At 45.5% G+C, this 16,766-nt stretch overlaps 1 protein-coding gene across 2 annotated transcripts in view; it reads left to right on the top strand.

Annotated features, from left to right (window-relative positions):
• RBM5 (RNA binding motif protein 5) overlaps positions 1–16,766 on the top strand; it is a 247,830-nt gene that overhangs the window by 46,392 nt on the left and 184,672 nt on the right. For both annotated transcript variants that reach the window (XM_030205344.1, XM_030205343.1), the window contains exon 4: positions 14,327–14,492. In XM_030205344.1, coding sequence (XP_030061204.1) covers positions 14,327–14,492 — 166 coding nt within the window. The remainder of the gene's footprint in view (positions 1–14,326; positions 14,493–16,766) is intronic.

Raw genomic sequence — 16,766 nt, 5'->3', positions numbered from 1 at the left:
TCTCAATCCGGGAGAATGGGCTCTCAGTGCTCAGGCGTTTCAGTTGATAGTGGACCGCTGGGGCCCTCCAGTTCTAGATCTGTTCGCCACCAGTCTCAACTCGAAGGTACCGCGATTCTTCAGTCGCCGAAGGGATGCAAGGGCAGCAGGGGTAGACGCTGTCTTGCAGCAGTGGCCCTCCAACCTTCTATACGCGTTTCCTCCGTGGCCGCTCATAGATCGCCTCCTTCAGAAGATCGAGGAACACGGAGGACCAGTAATTTTGGTGGCACCAGACTGGCCTCGGCTCCTAGTTCACAGGGTTCTGCTGGTACAAGGGCCCATTCTACATCCAGATCCGGATCGATTTTGTCTTACGGCTTGGCTCTTGAACGAGCCCGTTTAACTAACGAGGTTTTTCAGCACCAGTGATTTCCACCATGCTTCGGTCTCGTCGGCGTTCCACTTCTCTAAACTACATTCGCACATGGTGTGCAGAGTCTAGCATTCTTCCGTTTCGGGCATCCGTGCCTCAGATGTTAGATTTTCTTCAACGAGGTTTTGATAAAGGGCTTTCTCTTTCCTCTCAAGGTGCAAGCGGCAGCTCTTTCTTGTTTCAGAGGTCGGATTCAGGGAAAATCTTTCGCCAGTCTGCCTGATGTGGTCCGTTTTTTGAAGGGAGTCAGTCTTCTTCGTCCTCCGATAAGATCTGTATTTCCATCTTGGGATCTTAATCTCGTTCTTTCGTCTCTGACGAAGCCACCGTTTGAGCCGTTGCAATCCTGCTCTTTGAAAGATTTGACTCTTAAGACAGTGTTTTTGGTGGCTATTGCCTCAGCTAGGAGGGTCTCGGAGTTGCAAGCTTTTTCCTGTAGGGCTCCTTTTCTGGAATTTTCTAAGGAGCGAGTAGTGCTTCGTCCGGTTCCTTCCTTTTTGCCTAAGGTATTGTCTCGATTTCATCTGTCCCAGTCCGTTTTTCTTCCAGTTCTGGGACTGGCCTCAGGGACGCAGGAGCAGAGACGGTTGCATACTCTGGATGTTAAGAGAGTGCTTAAGCGATGTCTCTGTTACTGAGGGCTTTCGGTGCATGGACCGTCTTTTTCTACTCGTAGCCGGTCACCGTAAGGGGTTGTCGGCTTCTAAACCCACATTGTCATGGTGGATTAAAGAGATGATAGTGTCGGCTAAACAACTGGCTGTAGCAGTGGCGGCTTGCCGCACTCTTTGGCTACGACATTGGGCGGCAGACATGGCCTCTAAGCAAAGGTTGGTGAAGTTGCCCTTTCAAGGCCTTCTCCTGTTTGGTGAGGAGCTGGAAAACATTGTTAAAGGCCTGGGGGATTCCAAACCTCAGCGCTTGCCCGAAGATAGGCCGATGCCTTCCTCTAAGGGTCAGGCAGTCCGCTCCTCTTACAGACCTCGCTTCCGTGAAGCTAGAAGGTACCGACCGGGGCGTGCTGCTGGGTTCACTTCGCGTGTCCGCTTTCAGCAGAGAAACTCCTTTCGCTCGGACAAACGTTCTGCAGCTGCCGGTTCAAGGCCTGGAGTTCAGGGGCGACCCTCTCAATAATGGTGCGCCGGCCCCCTCATTATTTCTTGTCATCAAAGGAAGACTTTCCCTCTTTTTCGAGGAGTGGGCCAAAATCTTCGCAGATCAGTGGGTCTTGGACCTGATCAGAGACTGATACCGAATAGAATTCGATGCCCCGGTGAGAGACGTGTTTGTGGAGTCCCGATGCGGTTCTGCCGCCAAACGGGCGGCGGTAGAAGAGACTGCACAGTCTGTGCCGTATAGGGGCTGTGACTTTGGTTTCTGCCGCCGAGCAAGGTCTAGGCCGCTACTCCATTTACTTTGTGGTGCCACGAAAAGGCGGGTCTTTTTGCCCGATCCTGGACTTAAAAGAGCTAAACAAGTCCTTAAGAGTGCGGCATTTTCACATGGAAACCCTGCGCTCCGTCATTGCGGCGGTACAGCCAGGAGAGTTTCTCACGTCTCTGGACCTGAAAGAAGCTTACTTGCACATACCAATTTGGCCCCCGCACCAGAAGTTTCTGCGGTTTGCGGTGTTGGGAAAACATTTCCAGTTTCGGGCCTTGCCTTTTGGCCTCACCACAGCTCCCCGAACCTTCTCCAAGGTAATGGTGGTAGTAGCTGCCTTTCTCAGGCAAGAGGGTATCCGGGTTCACCCGTACCTAGACCACTGGCTCATCAGAGCAAACTCAGAAAAAGAGAGTCATCTAGCTACAGCCAGAGTGGTTTCAGTCCTTCAATCTCTGGGCTGGGTCGTCAATATGGCCAAAAGTTACCTGACACCCTCGCAATCTCTAGAATATTTGGGGGCCAGGTTCGACACAGCCTCGGGCTATGTTTTTCTTCTTCCCGAGCAAAGGCGATGCAAGCTTCAGAATCAGATCCGTCTGCTCCTGAGGATGCCCCGCCCGCGAGCTTGGGACATTATCCAGCTGTTGGGATCAATGACTGCCACCTTGGAAGTGGTGCCATGGGCGAGAGCGCACCTGAGACCTCAACAGTATTCTCTACTTCAACGATGGTCTCCAGTATCTCAGGGTTATCAGTGCAGACTTGCTTGGCTCCCTGTGGCCCGCCTCAGTATGGTGTGGTGGCTCTCGGACAGCATGTTGCAGCGGGGAATGCCGCTGGCGCTCCCCGATTAGTGCCTAGTGGTGACATGCCAGCCTGAAGGGCTGGGGTGCACATTGCCAGGGGAAGCATGCCCAGGGTCTGTGGACGCCCGACGAGTTGGAGTGGTCTATCAACCGCCTGGAGTTGAAAGCAGTGTTTCTGGCTCTTCTGGCCTTTCAAGTGACCCTGGAAGGATTGGCTGTCTGAGTGATGTTGGACAACACGACAGCAGTGGCCTACATGAATTGACAAGGTGGCACTCAGTGCAGAGCTCTAGCCGCGCAGGCCGAACAAATTTGCCACTGGGCCGAGCTGCATCTACAGTCCCTGTCAACAGCTCGCATTGCAGGTCAGAGCAACATGCAAGCCGATTACCTGAGCAGGAATCAAATCGACCCAGCGGAGTGGGAACTTGCAGACGAAGTATTCTTGCAGATATGTGCCAAATGGGGCAAGCCAGTGATGGATCTTATGGCGTCCAGTTCCATTGCCAAAGTCCCGTGCTTCTTCAGCAGACTGAGGAATCCTCGCTCTGCCGGGTTGGATGCCTTGGCTCAACCCTGGCCCCTGGGCTTGCCGTATGTCTTCCCTCCGTGGCCCTTGATAGGGCGCGTGCTCCTGCAGATTCGGCTGCATCCAGGAGAAGTGGTGCTCATCGCCCCGGATTGGCCCAGGAGGCCTTGGTATGTGGACCTCCGACAGATGCTGTTGGAGGCTCCCTTTCCGTTACCTCTGGTTCCGCACCTGTTGTCACAGGGTCCGGTGGCCATGGAGGACGCCTGCCGCTCTGTTCTTATGCATGGCGATTGAGAGAGAGAGGCCCGTAAGCACTCCACTTCCGTGGCTTGTGCCAGGATTTGGTGCCAGTTTGAAATCTGGTGTGTTTCAAGAGCGCTTTCTCCGTTGTGGGCTCCTGTCTCGCCGATTCTGGACTTTTTGCAGGATGGTGTACAAATAGGCTTGGCCTATAATTCCCTGCGGGTGCAAGTGGCAGCATTGGCCTCCCTGCGTGGCAAGGTTGAAGGCATGTCCTTAGCTGCTCATCCAGATGTGGCACGGTTTCTTAGAGGGGTTCTTCGGCTCCGTCCTCCTGTGCGGGCACCTTGTCTAGCTTGGAACCTGGGGTTAGTATTGAAGGCCCTTCAGGGGGCTCCCTTTGAACCACTTCGGCATGCTTCAGAGAAAGATTTGACACTGAAGGCCGTCTTTTTAGTGGCCATTACCTCGGCGAGATGGGTGTCAGAGCTCCAGGCGCTGTCCTGTAGAGACCCTTTTCTGCAATTCTCAGAGTCCGGGGTCACGGTTCGGACTGTGCCTTCCTTCATGCCTAAGGTGGTTTCAGCGTTTCACCTAAACCAGCCTGTTTTTCTTCCCTCCTTTGTTGAGGAGGAGTTTCCAGATTCATTTGGGCAGTTGCACCTTTTGGATGTGCGCAGGACTCTGTTGCAGTATCTGCGAATTACAAATTCTTTCAGGACCTCTGATCATCTTTTTGTGCTGTTTGCAGGTCATCGCAGAAGGTCTTCAGCGTCTAAAGCCACTATTGACCGTTGGCTCAAAGAAGCTATCTTTTCAGCATATCTGCTGTCTGGCCGGGCTCCGCCTGAAGCCTTTAAGGCACATTCCACAAGAGCGATTTCCTCTTCCTGGGCGGAAACTGGAGCACTATCTCTTCATGAGATTTGCATTGCTGCAACATGGGCTTCTAAGCTCTCTTTCGCCCGACATTACAGGCTGGATGTGGCTGCCAGGAGGGATACGCGTTTTAGTGCATAGGTACTAGCGAGTGGTGTGGCTTGTTCCCACCCTATTTAGGGATTGCTTTGTTACATCCCATACGTAATGGCTTCATCTGCTTGATGACAAGGAAGGGAAAATTAGGTTCTTACCATGATAATTTTCTTTCATTTAGTCATAGCAGATGAAGCCATGAGCCCTCCCTGTATGATTGTCTGTATTGCAGTGATTCTGATTTTAGGTGCTGTTCTTGTTTCCTGAAGTTATATTCCTTCCTTGGGGAGTCGGAAAACAGTCTTCAGGATTCTTGTTACAGTTATAGGAGGATGAGTTCATTCTCTCCAGTTCATGTTTTGGGAGGATGAGGTTATTCCCTCCAGGAGTATGTAAGTATTCCCTCTGTTTATACAAAGTGGAGGACGAGTTTATTCCCTCCAGGAGGATGTAAGTATTCCCTCTGTTTATACAAAGTGGAGGACGAGTTTATTCCCTCCAGGAGGATGAGTTCATGCCCTCCTTTTTTGGAGTTTATGCCCTTGTTATAAGGGGCCATCGTTCGCTGTGAGGAAAGTTCATGTTATTCCCATTGCGGTTTGCCATACTGCTTTGGAAGCTTCAAATACTGAAGAGGCAGTGGAGCTAGCTGGCCATGAGGCACTGTGAAAAGTTGAGTGCTCTCTATGTCCCCTTGCTGGTTGGTGGACACAACCCATACGTAATGGCTTCTTCTGCTATGACTAAAGGAAAGAAAATTATCATGGTAAGAAACTAATTTTCCCTTAGTGGACATTCTGATTTGTTTGGGGTTTTTTTTTTCAACCGGCACATTTTTATTATCCACATAGACTGCATTTTTAAGTGATGATTCAATAATGTAGTTTCCTTAGCGTCCCTCCGGACCGGCCCAGAATTGGACTGATGGGTTGTGCACGCCTACCAGCAGGTGGAGACTGCGAAATAAACTCTGACTCTAGAGAGCCAATGAGAGCCCTGGTCATGTGACCCTAGCCCCAGTATTTTCTCAGTCTCCCAGCAGGTAGGACGTGAGCCTATTAGTCTCTCTTTTTGGTATTTGTAGATATTTTCTTTATTGGTTCTTCTGTGCCCAGGAATTTTATTGAGGTCATTCCTGATACTAAGTGCCTTAGTGTTCAGCCTCTGGGGTGTTAAACTCGGGTGCCCCGAGTCCCTCCCCCCTATTTCCTCCCCCCTATTTCCTCCCCATCTCCCTTCTGGTGTATCCTCACACAGCATTATTAATAACTAAGGGAAGGGCTACCCTTTCATTGTAAAGGAGTATTGCCTTTGGGAGAGGCAGCCAGTACTTTAAAAAAAAAAGAAAGAACTGAACAGCTGAGTAAGCTATCTGTTCCCTGCTGACTTAACGAGCAGGCAGCTCTGTTTTTTTCAACTCTGTGTGGGGTTTTCAGTTGATAGTACAGCGCTGGGGTCTTCCAGTACTAGATCTCTTCGCCTCCAGGCTCAACTCCAAAGTTCCTCGCTTCTTCAGTCGCCGAAAAGATGTAAGGGCGGCAGGGGTAGACGCCCTCTTGCAGCAATGGCCCTCCGGCCTTCTTTACGCATTTCCTCCATGGCCACTAATAGGTCGTCTCCTTCAGAAGATCGAAGACCACGGGGGGCCGATCATTTTGGTGGCACCGGACTGGCCTCGGCGTCCCTGGTACGCGGATCTCCAGCGTCTGTCCATGGCGTCTCCTCTTCGTGTTCCGGCACACAAGGCTTTGCTGGTTCAAGGACCAGTTCCGCATCCAGATCTAGCTCGATTTTTTTCTTACGGCTTGGCTCTTGAACGAGCTCGTTTAACTAAGCGAGGATTTTCAACGCCAGTGATTTCTACCATGCTGCAGTCTCGTCACCGTTCCACCTCTTTAAACTATATTCGCACGTGGAGAATTTTTGAGGATTGGTGTGCAGAAGCTGACATTGTTCCTTTTCGGGCGTCAGTACCTCAGATGTTAGACTTTTTACAGCGAGGTTTTGATAAGGGGCTCTCTCTTTCGTCGCTGAAGGTGCAGGCGGCAGCTCTGTCCTGTTTCAGAGGTAGAATAAGGGGTAAGTCTTTGGCTAGTCTTCCCGAGGTGGCTCGTTTTTTGAATATACATCGCTTGATTATGGTTCCTTTCTTAGGGTTAGTGATTCTGCAGAATCACTCATTAATGGTTTTAATTACCTGGTTTTTGTCGTCTGTTTTCTCAGTTATATAACCTGGTTTTATATTGGTAATCTTGTTTTTCTTTAATATGGCACACTAATATTCCAATATTTCAGGGTTTTTTTCTCCTTTCATATTTATCCTTGTGTTACAGTATTCAACACATTTCCTTTTGGGCATTGATTTTCTAATTCATTTAACAGGTCAGTTGGTCCCATTCATTTTTAGCTGTTCTTCTTTATGCACCCTTCATACGTGCATATTCCTGACTACATTCATACGATAGCACTTTGTAGACAAATGTTTGACATCATAATCTATCTATAATCTTATCTATAAAACACCCTTTGTTTTTTTTAATGTATTATGCAGTCCACTTTTATTTATATTTTTATACTTATATGATTTTTTTTTTAATTTTTGTTACATTCGTACCCCGCGCTTTCCCACTCATGGCAGGCTCAATGCGGCTTACATGGGGCAATGGAGGGTTAAGTGACTTGCCCAGAGTCACAAGGAGCTGCCTGTGCCTGAAGTGGGAATTGAACTCAGTTCCTCAGTTCCCTAGGACCAAAGTCCACCACCCTAACCACTAGGCCACTTCTCCACTCCATGATGTTTCTTTTTAATGATGTTAAATTCAGTTATTTATTATATGTATTTTTTTTCACAGATATTGTATTTTTGACCCCTGAGGTAGGCGGTTCTGAATGCCGAAACATGGCCCGGGGTTGGGTCTTTGTTTGCAGTAAAGGAATTGACGTTCCCTTTGTTTAAGCTTGTCACACACTCTACTTTTCTTGGGCTTCACATAGAGGTGTTTCCGTGTTTTGCAGTGTATTCCAGTCCAGAAACCCACTCGCGTTTTATTTCCCCTATGGAATGCTTCCTATTTCTTTTTGTGCAGATTTCATGTCTCCTGTTTTTCAATGTTCTTCAACATGCACAGTTTTACACAACATCCTGACTCTGTGAAATGTGTCTGTTAATAGAATATAAGCCTCTATATTACATGATGAGACATTTATTATTGCCTCTTCCATATTGACCGATGGTGTGTTAGGAGTAGTACTATTGCTAGGCTGTTCGAAATGCTGAACATTCTATGGCTGTGCTGTACCCTTAAGGCGCAAATCACTACTTTCTCTATCTCTATTCACTTGTTGATGGACACAACCCACTGGTTCTGGAATGGTCTAGTAGGCCTAAAGGAAAGCAAATTTATCAGGTAAAACACAATTTTTCTTTGTATCATTAACTAGCTATTTAAATGCTCTCTGCCTGGATTTCACCCTTGGTTCTTTTTACATGCAAGGAATTGAAGTTCTTGGCTCCATTTTCAGTACTGGGATACAAAACATTGAACTGGTTACATATGTAAAGTAGAAATACAGAAAACAGTAGATAAAGACACATGGCTTATTCAGTCTGCCTATCCATACCAACTAGTAAACTGTAGAATTCCTTTCTCCTCTTTAGATATCCTCTTTGCTTGTGAATCATTCCGTGTCAAGTGGACCAATTTTAAAGGTCGTCCCCACCTCACCATCTCAGATTTTGATGGAATTTGGTACATAGTTTCTTTATGATAAAAAAACTAAGCTGTGCAAAATTTTAGTTCAAAAGACTAAAAATTGGAGGTTCTAGGGGACCTCAAGTAAAGGGTTGCAAAATGTTGCCTGAGCAAAAATGACATTTTAGGCCAACTTCCAGAAGCTGTAAAACTGGACGTTTTAGTAGTACAAGGGGGATATTTGGAGAACCTGCACTACGTTTAGGGCATAATGAACTGGCAAAACCCCATGTTCCTAGTCCTCTTACTTTTTGAATGGTTTAGGCTCAAACTTTGCCAAAAAAACAGCAAAAATCAATTTACAGCGATGTTGAGGCTGCTGTAGTTTCTAAACTAGTTGGCCTTTCAGGTTGATTTTTGGTAGGTGTACTAAATGCACGGCTGTAATGAGGCATTCCAATTTGCAGCACTTTCCTTCAAGTGGTTGAAAAAGTATAAGCGTTCAAAGTTGGTATAAAAAGCAATTTTGCCCATTTGGGGCTATCTTTGATGCCCTTGATCTCCAGTGGGACAGCTTCAATATTCTTTCTTTTAGCACCATTAGAAAGAGCAGATTTCCTTCTATCAGAATATGTAGTTTTCATTTTGGAGTCTCTTCATATAAGGATTGCAAAAATGCCCTCAAATGTTTGCGGGCAGCAGCCTGTGATTTTTTTTTTTTTTTTGTTACATTTGTACCCCGCACTTTCTCACTCATGGCAGGCTCAATGCGGCTTACATATTATATACAGGTACTTATTTATACCTGGGGCAATGGAGGGTTAAGTGACTTGTTCAGAGTCACAAGGATTGAATTCCACAACTTAACTAAAAGTACGCCTTCTTAAATTTGTTTTAAATTTGCTACCAGTTAACTTTTTTTCTTCACTACACCCTTGATACAAGTGTAGTAAAAGTGATTCTTCTTTCAAAAAGCCCCAATTTTTTAAAATAAAGAACACATTATGGTATAAAACTGTATTCAAGAAAACTAAAAAAACAGGAATGTTTTTTAGGATGTGGAAGGATGAGGCCAGGTTTCATAACAGGTTTAAAGAAAACTGCAGTCAGTTAGGATGACCGACTTGGCCAATTATGATTGGTGGACCCTGTTGCAAGGCGTCTGAGTGTCTGTTGCTGGTGTTTCTTCACCCTTGCTACAGTTTGACCTCTTAGTGAACTGTAGGCATCAAAGTAAGCCTAGCAACAGACACTCAGGAGCCAGGAGGTACCAGAAGCATACAATTGGGCAATGAAACAAACAATTCTGCCTTGCAACAGGGTTCACCAATCATAATTGGCCAAGTCTAACTGGCTAAAGAAGTTTTCTTTAAACATTGTTATAAAACTGTGTTCAAGTAAACTAAAAAACAGGGTGGAAACCATTGTATACATACTTCTTGTTGAAGAAACTCGCACCTGCACCGACAGGCTCATTTATATTGAATTAAATGCCACAAATGAAGATATTAATCACTTTAGACTGAAGTAAAATTTTACCCATTGAAAACCTGATTGCAAGAATAAATGCGTTTGTTGAACTGATGCTAATGGTCATCAATGGATCCAGAAAGATCAGATGAATTTTCACTTTGCTCAGTTGGCTGTTCAAGTACATCAGAGTGTCATTTACTGACATACAATAAAAATAAAGGTTTGAAATTAATTGAAGATCTTCTGCCTGATCAACAGAAGTTGTTACAAGAGCGTTCTGGTCAACTTTTCGATGCTGGATCAACTATTTGCCTTCATCATGAATCCTTACTGTTGAAAAAGTTTGAATTTTTGCAAAGAACCTGCTGTAACCCATTTTCCAAAGGTGGTCATAATGCAAAAAGGGGCTTAAGAGTACTGGATGACACACTAGCAGCCCAGCTAAAGGCCTTAACAAGCAAAATATTTGTGCCGGGTCAGAAACTATGTCCATCTTGTCGAAAAGACGTCAGTAACAGAGCTGCTGATTCTTTATCATCATCAACAACAGCAGATGATGAACACAGTGACATTTCTGGCAAGTTGAACACAAGTTTGACATCTCTTGGTATTTCTCCATTAAAGTTCAAAAAAGTCAGCAAGCGTGATGTACGAGGCTACACCAAGCGCAAAATCAGGCGAGTGCAAAATACTTTGAGTCATCATCTTGCAGTTGCTGGTGGCTTAGACCTAAATGAGTTTGAAACTCAACCTTCTACCAGTCAGAAATGTGACAAATGTTCTGATTATGATGACCTGCTAAACGAGTTGAAAAACAAAGTCCAAGTTTCAGCAAATCATGCAGAAAAACTGCAAATACTAACTTTAGCACCAAACAGCTGGTCTATTGAAAGAACTGCCTCAGAATTCATGGTTTCAACTAGAATGGTTAAAAAAGCAAGAAATCTGAAATCAGTTTGTGGAATTCTGGCAAAACCAGACAAGAAGAAAGGTAAAGTTTTACCAGAAGAAACAGAAAAAAAAAAATTCTTGGCTTTTTTGAAGATGATGAATTCAGTAGACTGTGCCCAGGGAAAAAAGATTTTGTCTGTCAGAACTGGCACTGAAAAAATTCAAATGCAAAAGCGCTTGCTGCTTAGCAATCTAAAAGAAATGTATGTTGCATATCGTACTCGAAATGGGCCAGAAGTGGGTTTTTCCAAATTTTGTGAGCTAAGGCCAAAATGGTGTGTCACTGTTGGCTCATCTGGTATGCATTCAGTGTGTGTTTGTGTCATTCATCAAAATGTGAAGCTTATGCTTGCTGGAAGCCATCTGCTGAACGAAGATTACAAAGCACTGATGGCTAAAACTGTGTGCAATTTGGAATGCAAAGAATGCATGCTTCACAGGTGTGAAATATGTCCAGGTAAAGATGTGCTTGAAAATTACCTGACAGAAGTGTTCAGTGATGCTTACCCAGGTGAAACAATCGAGTTTAAGCAGTGGGTTCATACAGATCGCACCACACTGGAGACCAAACAGATGTATGTTGATGATTTTGTATCTGAGCTTGCATTGAAAGTTTCAAACCTGTCAATTCACCATTACATTTCCAAACATCAGACACAATACTTAAAAACTGTTAAAGAAAACCTAAATCCTTGTGAAATTGTTGTTCTCTTGGACTTTGCTGAAAACTACTCCTTTATTGTCCAAGATGCTGTTCAAGGTTTCCACTGGGAAAACAGTCAAGCTACATTGCATCCATTTGTTGTGTACTTCCGTGATGCTTCAAGTGAAATTCAGTGCATAAGTGTTTGCATAATAAGTGACAGCTTGCGGCATGATGCAGTTGCTGTACATGCATTCTTGGAAAAATTAATCGCGTTCTTGAAAAGCAAAATTGGAGAAATAAAATATGTAACATACTTTAGTGATGGCTCAGCTGCACAATACAAGAACTTCAAAAACTTTGCCAACTTGTGCTATCATCAAACAGAATCTACTATAATAAAACTCGCCCTCAACGTTCTGAAGACAATGTTCTGAAGTCACTCACTGAAGGGTTCATGGATTCATGGTGGTGAAGCCACAACACTGACCATGTATCTCAGCCCCGCCCTCGCATGACGGACCAATCAGAAAAAACACACTCAACATTCTGAAACACAAAGGACCATCACAACACCGTTCCCAGGCAACACTAGGCAACGTAAGACGGACCAATCAGAGGAAACTACGTGACAATAAGGGAGGAGCATTCCCCAGCAGAATGGCTCATTATCTGGGCAGCACGGAGAGCACAGAACCACCGCTGGAACGAGAGAAGAATATTCCTGCTGTGGGTATGTGCAAAAATAGACCCGGGGGGGGGGGGGGGGGGGAATGGGGAGAAATTTTTAAATGCTTAATGCCAGTACTGAAGAGTGCCAGAGGGCCTATAGCACAGACTATATTTGGGATCGCTTGACATGGAGTCAGAGGAGCCGGAAAACAGCGTGCCCGTCACCATCTGGGACGTGGGCAAACAGGACAAGCTGCGGCCCAGCTGGAAGGATTACCCGCGACCAAGGAAGGGGGAGGAGTACTCCTTCCCTGCCTAGGAATCGCTGGAGACTGGCTGCCAAACTAACGAAACAACCGCACACCGACGCACCACCGCCATCATTCGAAAGGCATCCACTCTTTCTTCAACAGAAATGCAAACTAATAATACAAAACAAACAAAGAATACATGGTTTCTCAGGTGGCTGCAGGTAACTCCCCACCTCCTTCCTCTGCCCCTTTTGCCGAAGCGGCCAAGGACGTGCCCAACCATCCCCAGCCTCAGGCAAGCTGTCTCCCACCTCGGGGATTCCCCGAGCACCCGGAAAAAGACGGCACTGATTCCTGCAGCGCATAAATGTTCCAGCATTCCCCTGCAGCCGTCAACAACCTGCACACACACCGCACCCTCACACACGCACACACACACACAAAATAACTCTGTGACACATACACACACACACAAACTAGCGCCCGTTTCATTGTTTTCTGAAACGGGCCTTTTTTACTAGTTTGGAATAAGTGCACAGTGGAATTTCTTTGGCACAAGCCATGGCAAGTCACCATGTGATGCCATAGGTGGTACAACAAAGCGACTAGCTGCTCAGGCTAGTTTGCAACGACCTAAAAATAGCCAAATTCTCACAGCACAAGGCTTGTTTGAATTTTGTGATCAAAAAATAAATAAAATCAAGTTCATTTTTGTTTCCAAGGATGAAATTGAATCTTCAAGATCTGCACAAGAGGAAAGATTCAGTAAAGCTTCCACAGTTGCTGGAACTCGTGAAAATCACCAGTTTATTCCCATTGACTTGAACCAAATTTCAGTCAGTAGAGTGTCAAATGATTCCTCCTCATTTGTTGTCAAACTTTGTCAGATGACCCAGTGAGTGTACCTGGCATAAATGTGTCTCAACTTCAGCCTGGGCAGTATGTTGCCTGTGTTTATGACAACAAATGGTGGATTGGCAATGTCTGTGACACATCATTTGAAGAACATGATGCCTTGGTCAACTTTATGCATCCATGCGGGCCTGCACGATCATTTCATTGGCCTAGCAGAAGAGATTCTTCTTGGATTTCTGAACAGCATATTCTAGCAGTTCTTCTAGTACCAGCAACTACAGCACTTGGACGACAGTATACATTTCCAGAAACAGCAGTGAAACTTATCAGTGAAAAATTCTTGTCACTTCAGCACTGAGGATTTACTTGGGAACCATTAAGACACCCCCATTAGGCTTGAGAAACTAGGCAAAGACAACCAAATGAGGCTTGGGAACCTCAAGTAAGATGCCCACCTTCAGGCTTGGGAACCTCTGTGCCAAGTGGCTGGACTTGCCTGGCTATCGGGCGTGACCTCTTAGCGATGAGGTTGCCACTTCCTATTGAATTGGTAGTGGCGTAGCCACCATGGACCAACGCATACTTAAAGCAACTGAGTGACTTGTACAGCAATTAGAAACATGGATGGGCCCTATATCCGTTTCATCTTTCAATAATACTGGCCAAAAAAACACTTTTTTTGCAATCCTTATATGGAGAGACTCCAAATTGAAAACTACATATTCTGATAGAAGGAAATCTGCTCTTTCTAATGGTGCTAAAAGAAAGAATATTGAAGCTGTCCCACTGGAGATCAAGGGCATCAAAGATAGCCCAAAATGGGCAAAATTGCTTTTTATACCAACTTTGAACGCTTATACTTTTTCAACCACTTGAAGGAAAGTGCTGCAAATTGGAATGCCTCATTACAGCCGTGCATTTAGTACACCTACCAAAAATCAACCTGAAAGGCCAACTAGTTTAGAAACTACAGCAGCCTCAACATCGCTGTAAATTGATTTTTGCCGTTCTTTTTTGGCAAAGTTTGAGCCTAAACCATTCAAAAAGTAAGAGGACTAGGAACATGGGGTTTTGCCAGTTCATTAAGCCCTAAAAGTGTAGTGCAGGTTCTCCAAATATCCCCCTTGTACTACTAAAACGTCCAGTTTTACAGCTTCTGGAAGTTGGCCCAAAATGTCATTTTTGCTCAGGCGACATTTTGCAACCCTTTATTTGAGGTCCCCTAGAACCTCCAATTTTTAGTCTTTTGAACTAAAATTTTGCACAGCTTAGTTTATCATAAAGAAACTATGTACCAAATTTCATCAAAATCTGAGATGGTGAGGTGGGGACCCCTGGTCCACTTGACACGTAATGACTCTTAGCTTTCTTGATTTCATATACATGTTTAGTATTCAGGATTTCTATATTGAAATTAGTTGCTTTTGTTTTGCAGAGTGAGCAGGAGCGAGCGCAGTGGAAGATATGGTTCTTCCCTAGACAGAGATGACCGGGATGAAAGGGAGTTCAGAGTCAGGCGAAGGGATTCAGAATATAAGAGATTAATAGAGGAGCGCCGCAGCGAGAGATATGATGACTACAGAGACTATGACAGCCCAGAGGTATATAATGCAGCCTGGAAGAGCTTTCTCATTTTTTATGACTGGATTCAGTTAATAAATTTGAGCCATGACAGAGGTAATATAAAGGTTTTTCCATATATAAAGGCTTGTAACGCATGTCAAAAGGCCTTAAAATTACTGTGCATTATTCACACACACAGCATGTAATTATGTGGATTAAGTTTCAATTGGTGACCGGTGGCAATGTACATAAATATTTAAGATAATGCTTGAGTACATGCATATAGTACACAGATGTTTTGCAGCAGATGTGTGTCAGCATTGACACTCTCCAGGGACTGGTTCTGAGACACTACTTTACTTTATAAAGGCATGTCTGTGTTGCCTTTATAAAATAGGCATATTTTTTGGACTTCACATATGCAGCTATTTATAAACTCAGGCTCTTAATGGTTTCTTCTGTTCTTAATAGGTGTGAAACTATATCTATAGAAGTGTTTCTAAATCTTACTTTTTTTTAGATTTTTTTTAAACAAAAAATCTCAATATCTGTATATAAAGCCTGTTATTTAGAGGCACAGGCCCGTGGGGGTCTCTTAGCGCCTCGGGGGTGTCAAACTCGGGTGGCCGGGTCCCTCCCCCCCCCCCCCCCATCCTCCCTGGTATTCTTTTAAGCTGTGTTTGAGTTAAAAATAATAATAAAATAAGAGGAAATCTCAGCACAAAAAGGCAGTTTCCTCAAGCTCTTCAGGGGAAGAGCTTTTGAGGCAGGGAGAGGCAGCCACAAAAAAAACAAAAAGACGAGCTTAGAATTTGGTTCTCTGCCCTTTACTTTCTCTTTAAACGAGCAAGACAGCTTCTGTTTTCTCTCTGTGACGGTTTGCTGTTCTTTCTGGCTCCTGTTTTGGTTCGCAGTTGACTTAGGCAGACGCGATGGCAGAGAAGCTCCACCGCTGTTCAGTTTGTCAGCGGCAGGGAGTCAGCTCGAGCGGTGCTTGTAAGTTTTGCACCGCGGTAGATGCTTCATCATCTGAGCAGGGGCTGTAAAAATGTCGGCGCCGTTAGCGAGGGGGTCCGATTCGGCAGTTTTAAGTGCGGTCGGGTCAGCCTCGCTGGCAGCGCCAATTTCGGTGGGAAACGCCGCCATTTTGTCTTCCCCTCTAAATGCTGCATCCCTGCCTGCTTTACCGGCTCTGCCTCAGACTTCTGTTTCTTTAGCAGGTGAAGGTGGCTTCCCGCCTGACTTTGTGGTACAAATGTACTAAGCTTTTTTATTGCACAAAGCTGCTCCAGGAGAGGCTTCAGTGAAGAGGTCTCAGCAGGGCCAAAGCAGCGGCTGCTAAGTGACCCAGGCATTTTTTGGATTTAGAAGAGGATTTTTCTTCTGATTTGGACCAGGAAGCGCCAACCTTGGAGGAGACATAGGTGTTTCCGGAAGGTCATTTTCCTGAGGACCTCGGTCAGCTGGAAGATGGTGCAGAGCCTCTCCCAGCGGGGGAGGATCCCTCAGTGGTGAGAATTTTTCATAAAGATGACCGGCAGGAACTTATTTCTCAGGTTTCCACAACCTTGCGATTTGAGGAGCAGGAGACTCCAGTGGCGGAGTCCAGTAAGGTATTCGTAGGCCAGGTAAGACTTTTTCAATGCATCAGGATATTAGGGACATCATTCAGCCATGGTAGGAGGTGCCGGATTCTGCCTTCATCTTGCCAGATATATTCTCAGGCTTTATCCTGTTCTGGTTTTAGACAAGGATCTTTTACGCCCTCCAGTGGTGGATGCCGTGGTGTCTGCAGTCACTAAACGAAATACGGTTCCAGTGGATGGCGGGACGGCTTTGAGGGATGTCCAGGATCGCCATATAGAATCCTTGTTAAAGAATAGTTTTGATGTTTCTGCTCTGGCAGTGCAGGCTGCTATCTGTGGTTCCTTGTCATCAAGCAGATGAATCCATTAGGAGTGGGTTGTGTCCATCAACCAGCAGGGCCTCTTGGCTAGCTAGCTCCATCTGCCTCTCCAGTATTCTCTATCTCCCCAGCAGAGTGGTTGCAGCTTGTTCAAGCTCCTTCAGAAAATCTGCCTGGGGTGGCTCCTGTGCTTTTGCCAGTTGTAGCAGGGGTGTTGTGGCTGATGGTGCCCACTTTAAAGGCAAATAGGTTAGCCCTTTCCCTGCCTTAACCTGGCCCCCGATGTGGAAGTAGACAAGCCCTGTCCCTGTCTTTGTCCACGCTGTGGATGCAGGCACATAGGTTCGCCCTTTCCCTGCCTTTCCCACACTAGTGATCCTCCGGAGTTGGAAATTTACCTCTTTCG

Source organism: Microcaecilia unicolor, chromosome 6 (assembly GCF_901765095.1).
Source record: "Microcaecilia unicolor chromosome 6, aMicUni1.1, whole genome shotgun sequence".
In the NCBI taxonomy this organism is placed as follows: Eukaryota; Metazoa; Chordata; class Amphibia; order Gymnophiona; family Siphonopidae; genus Microcaecilia; species Microcaecilia unicolor.
This window is presented reverse-complemented; position numbering and strand designations above follow the sequence as displayed.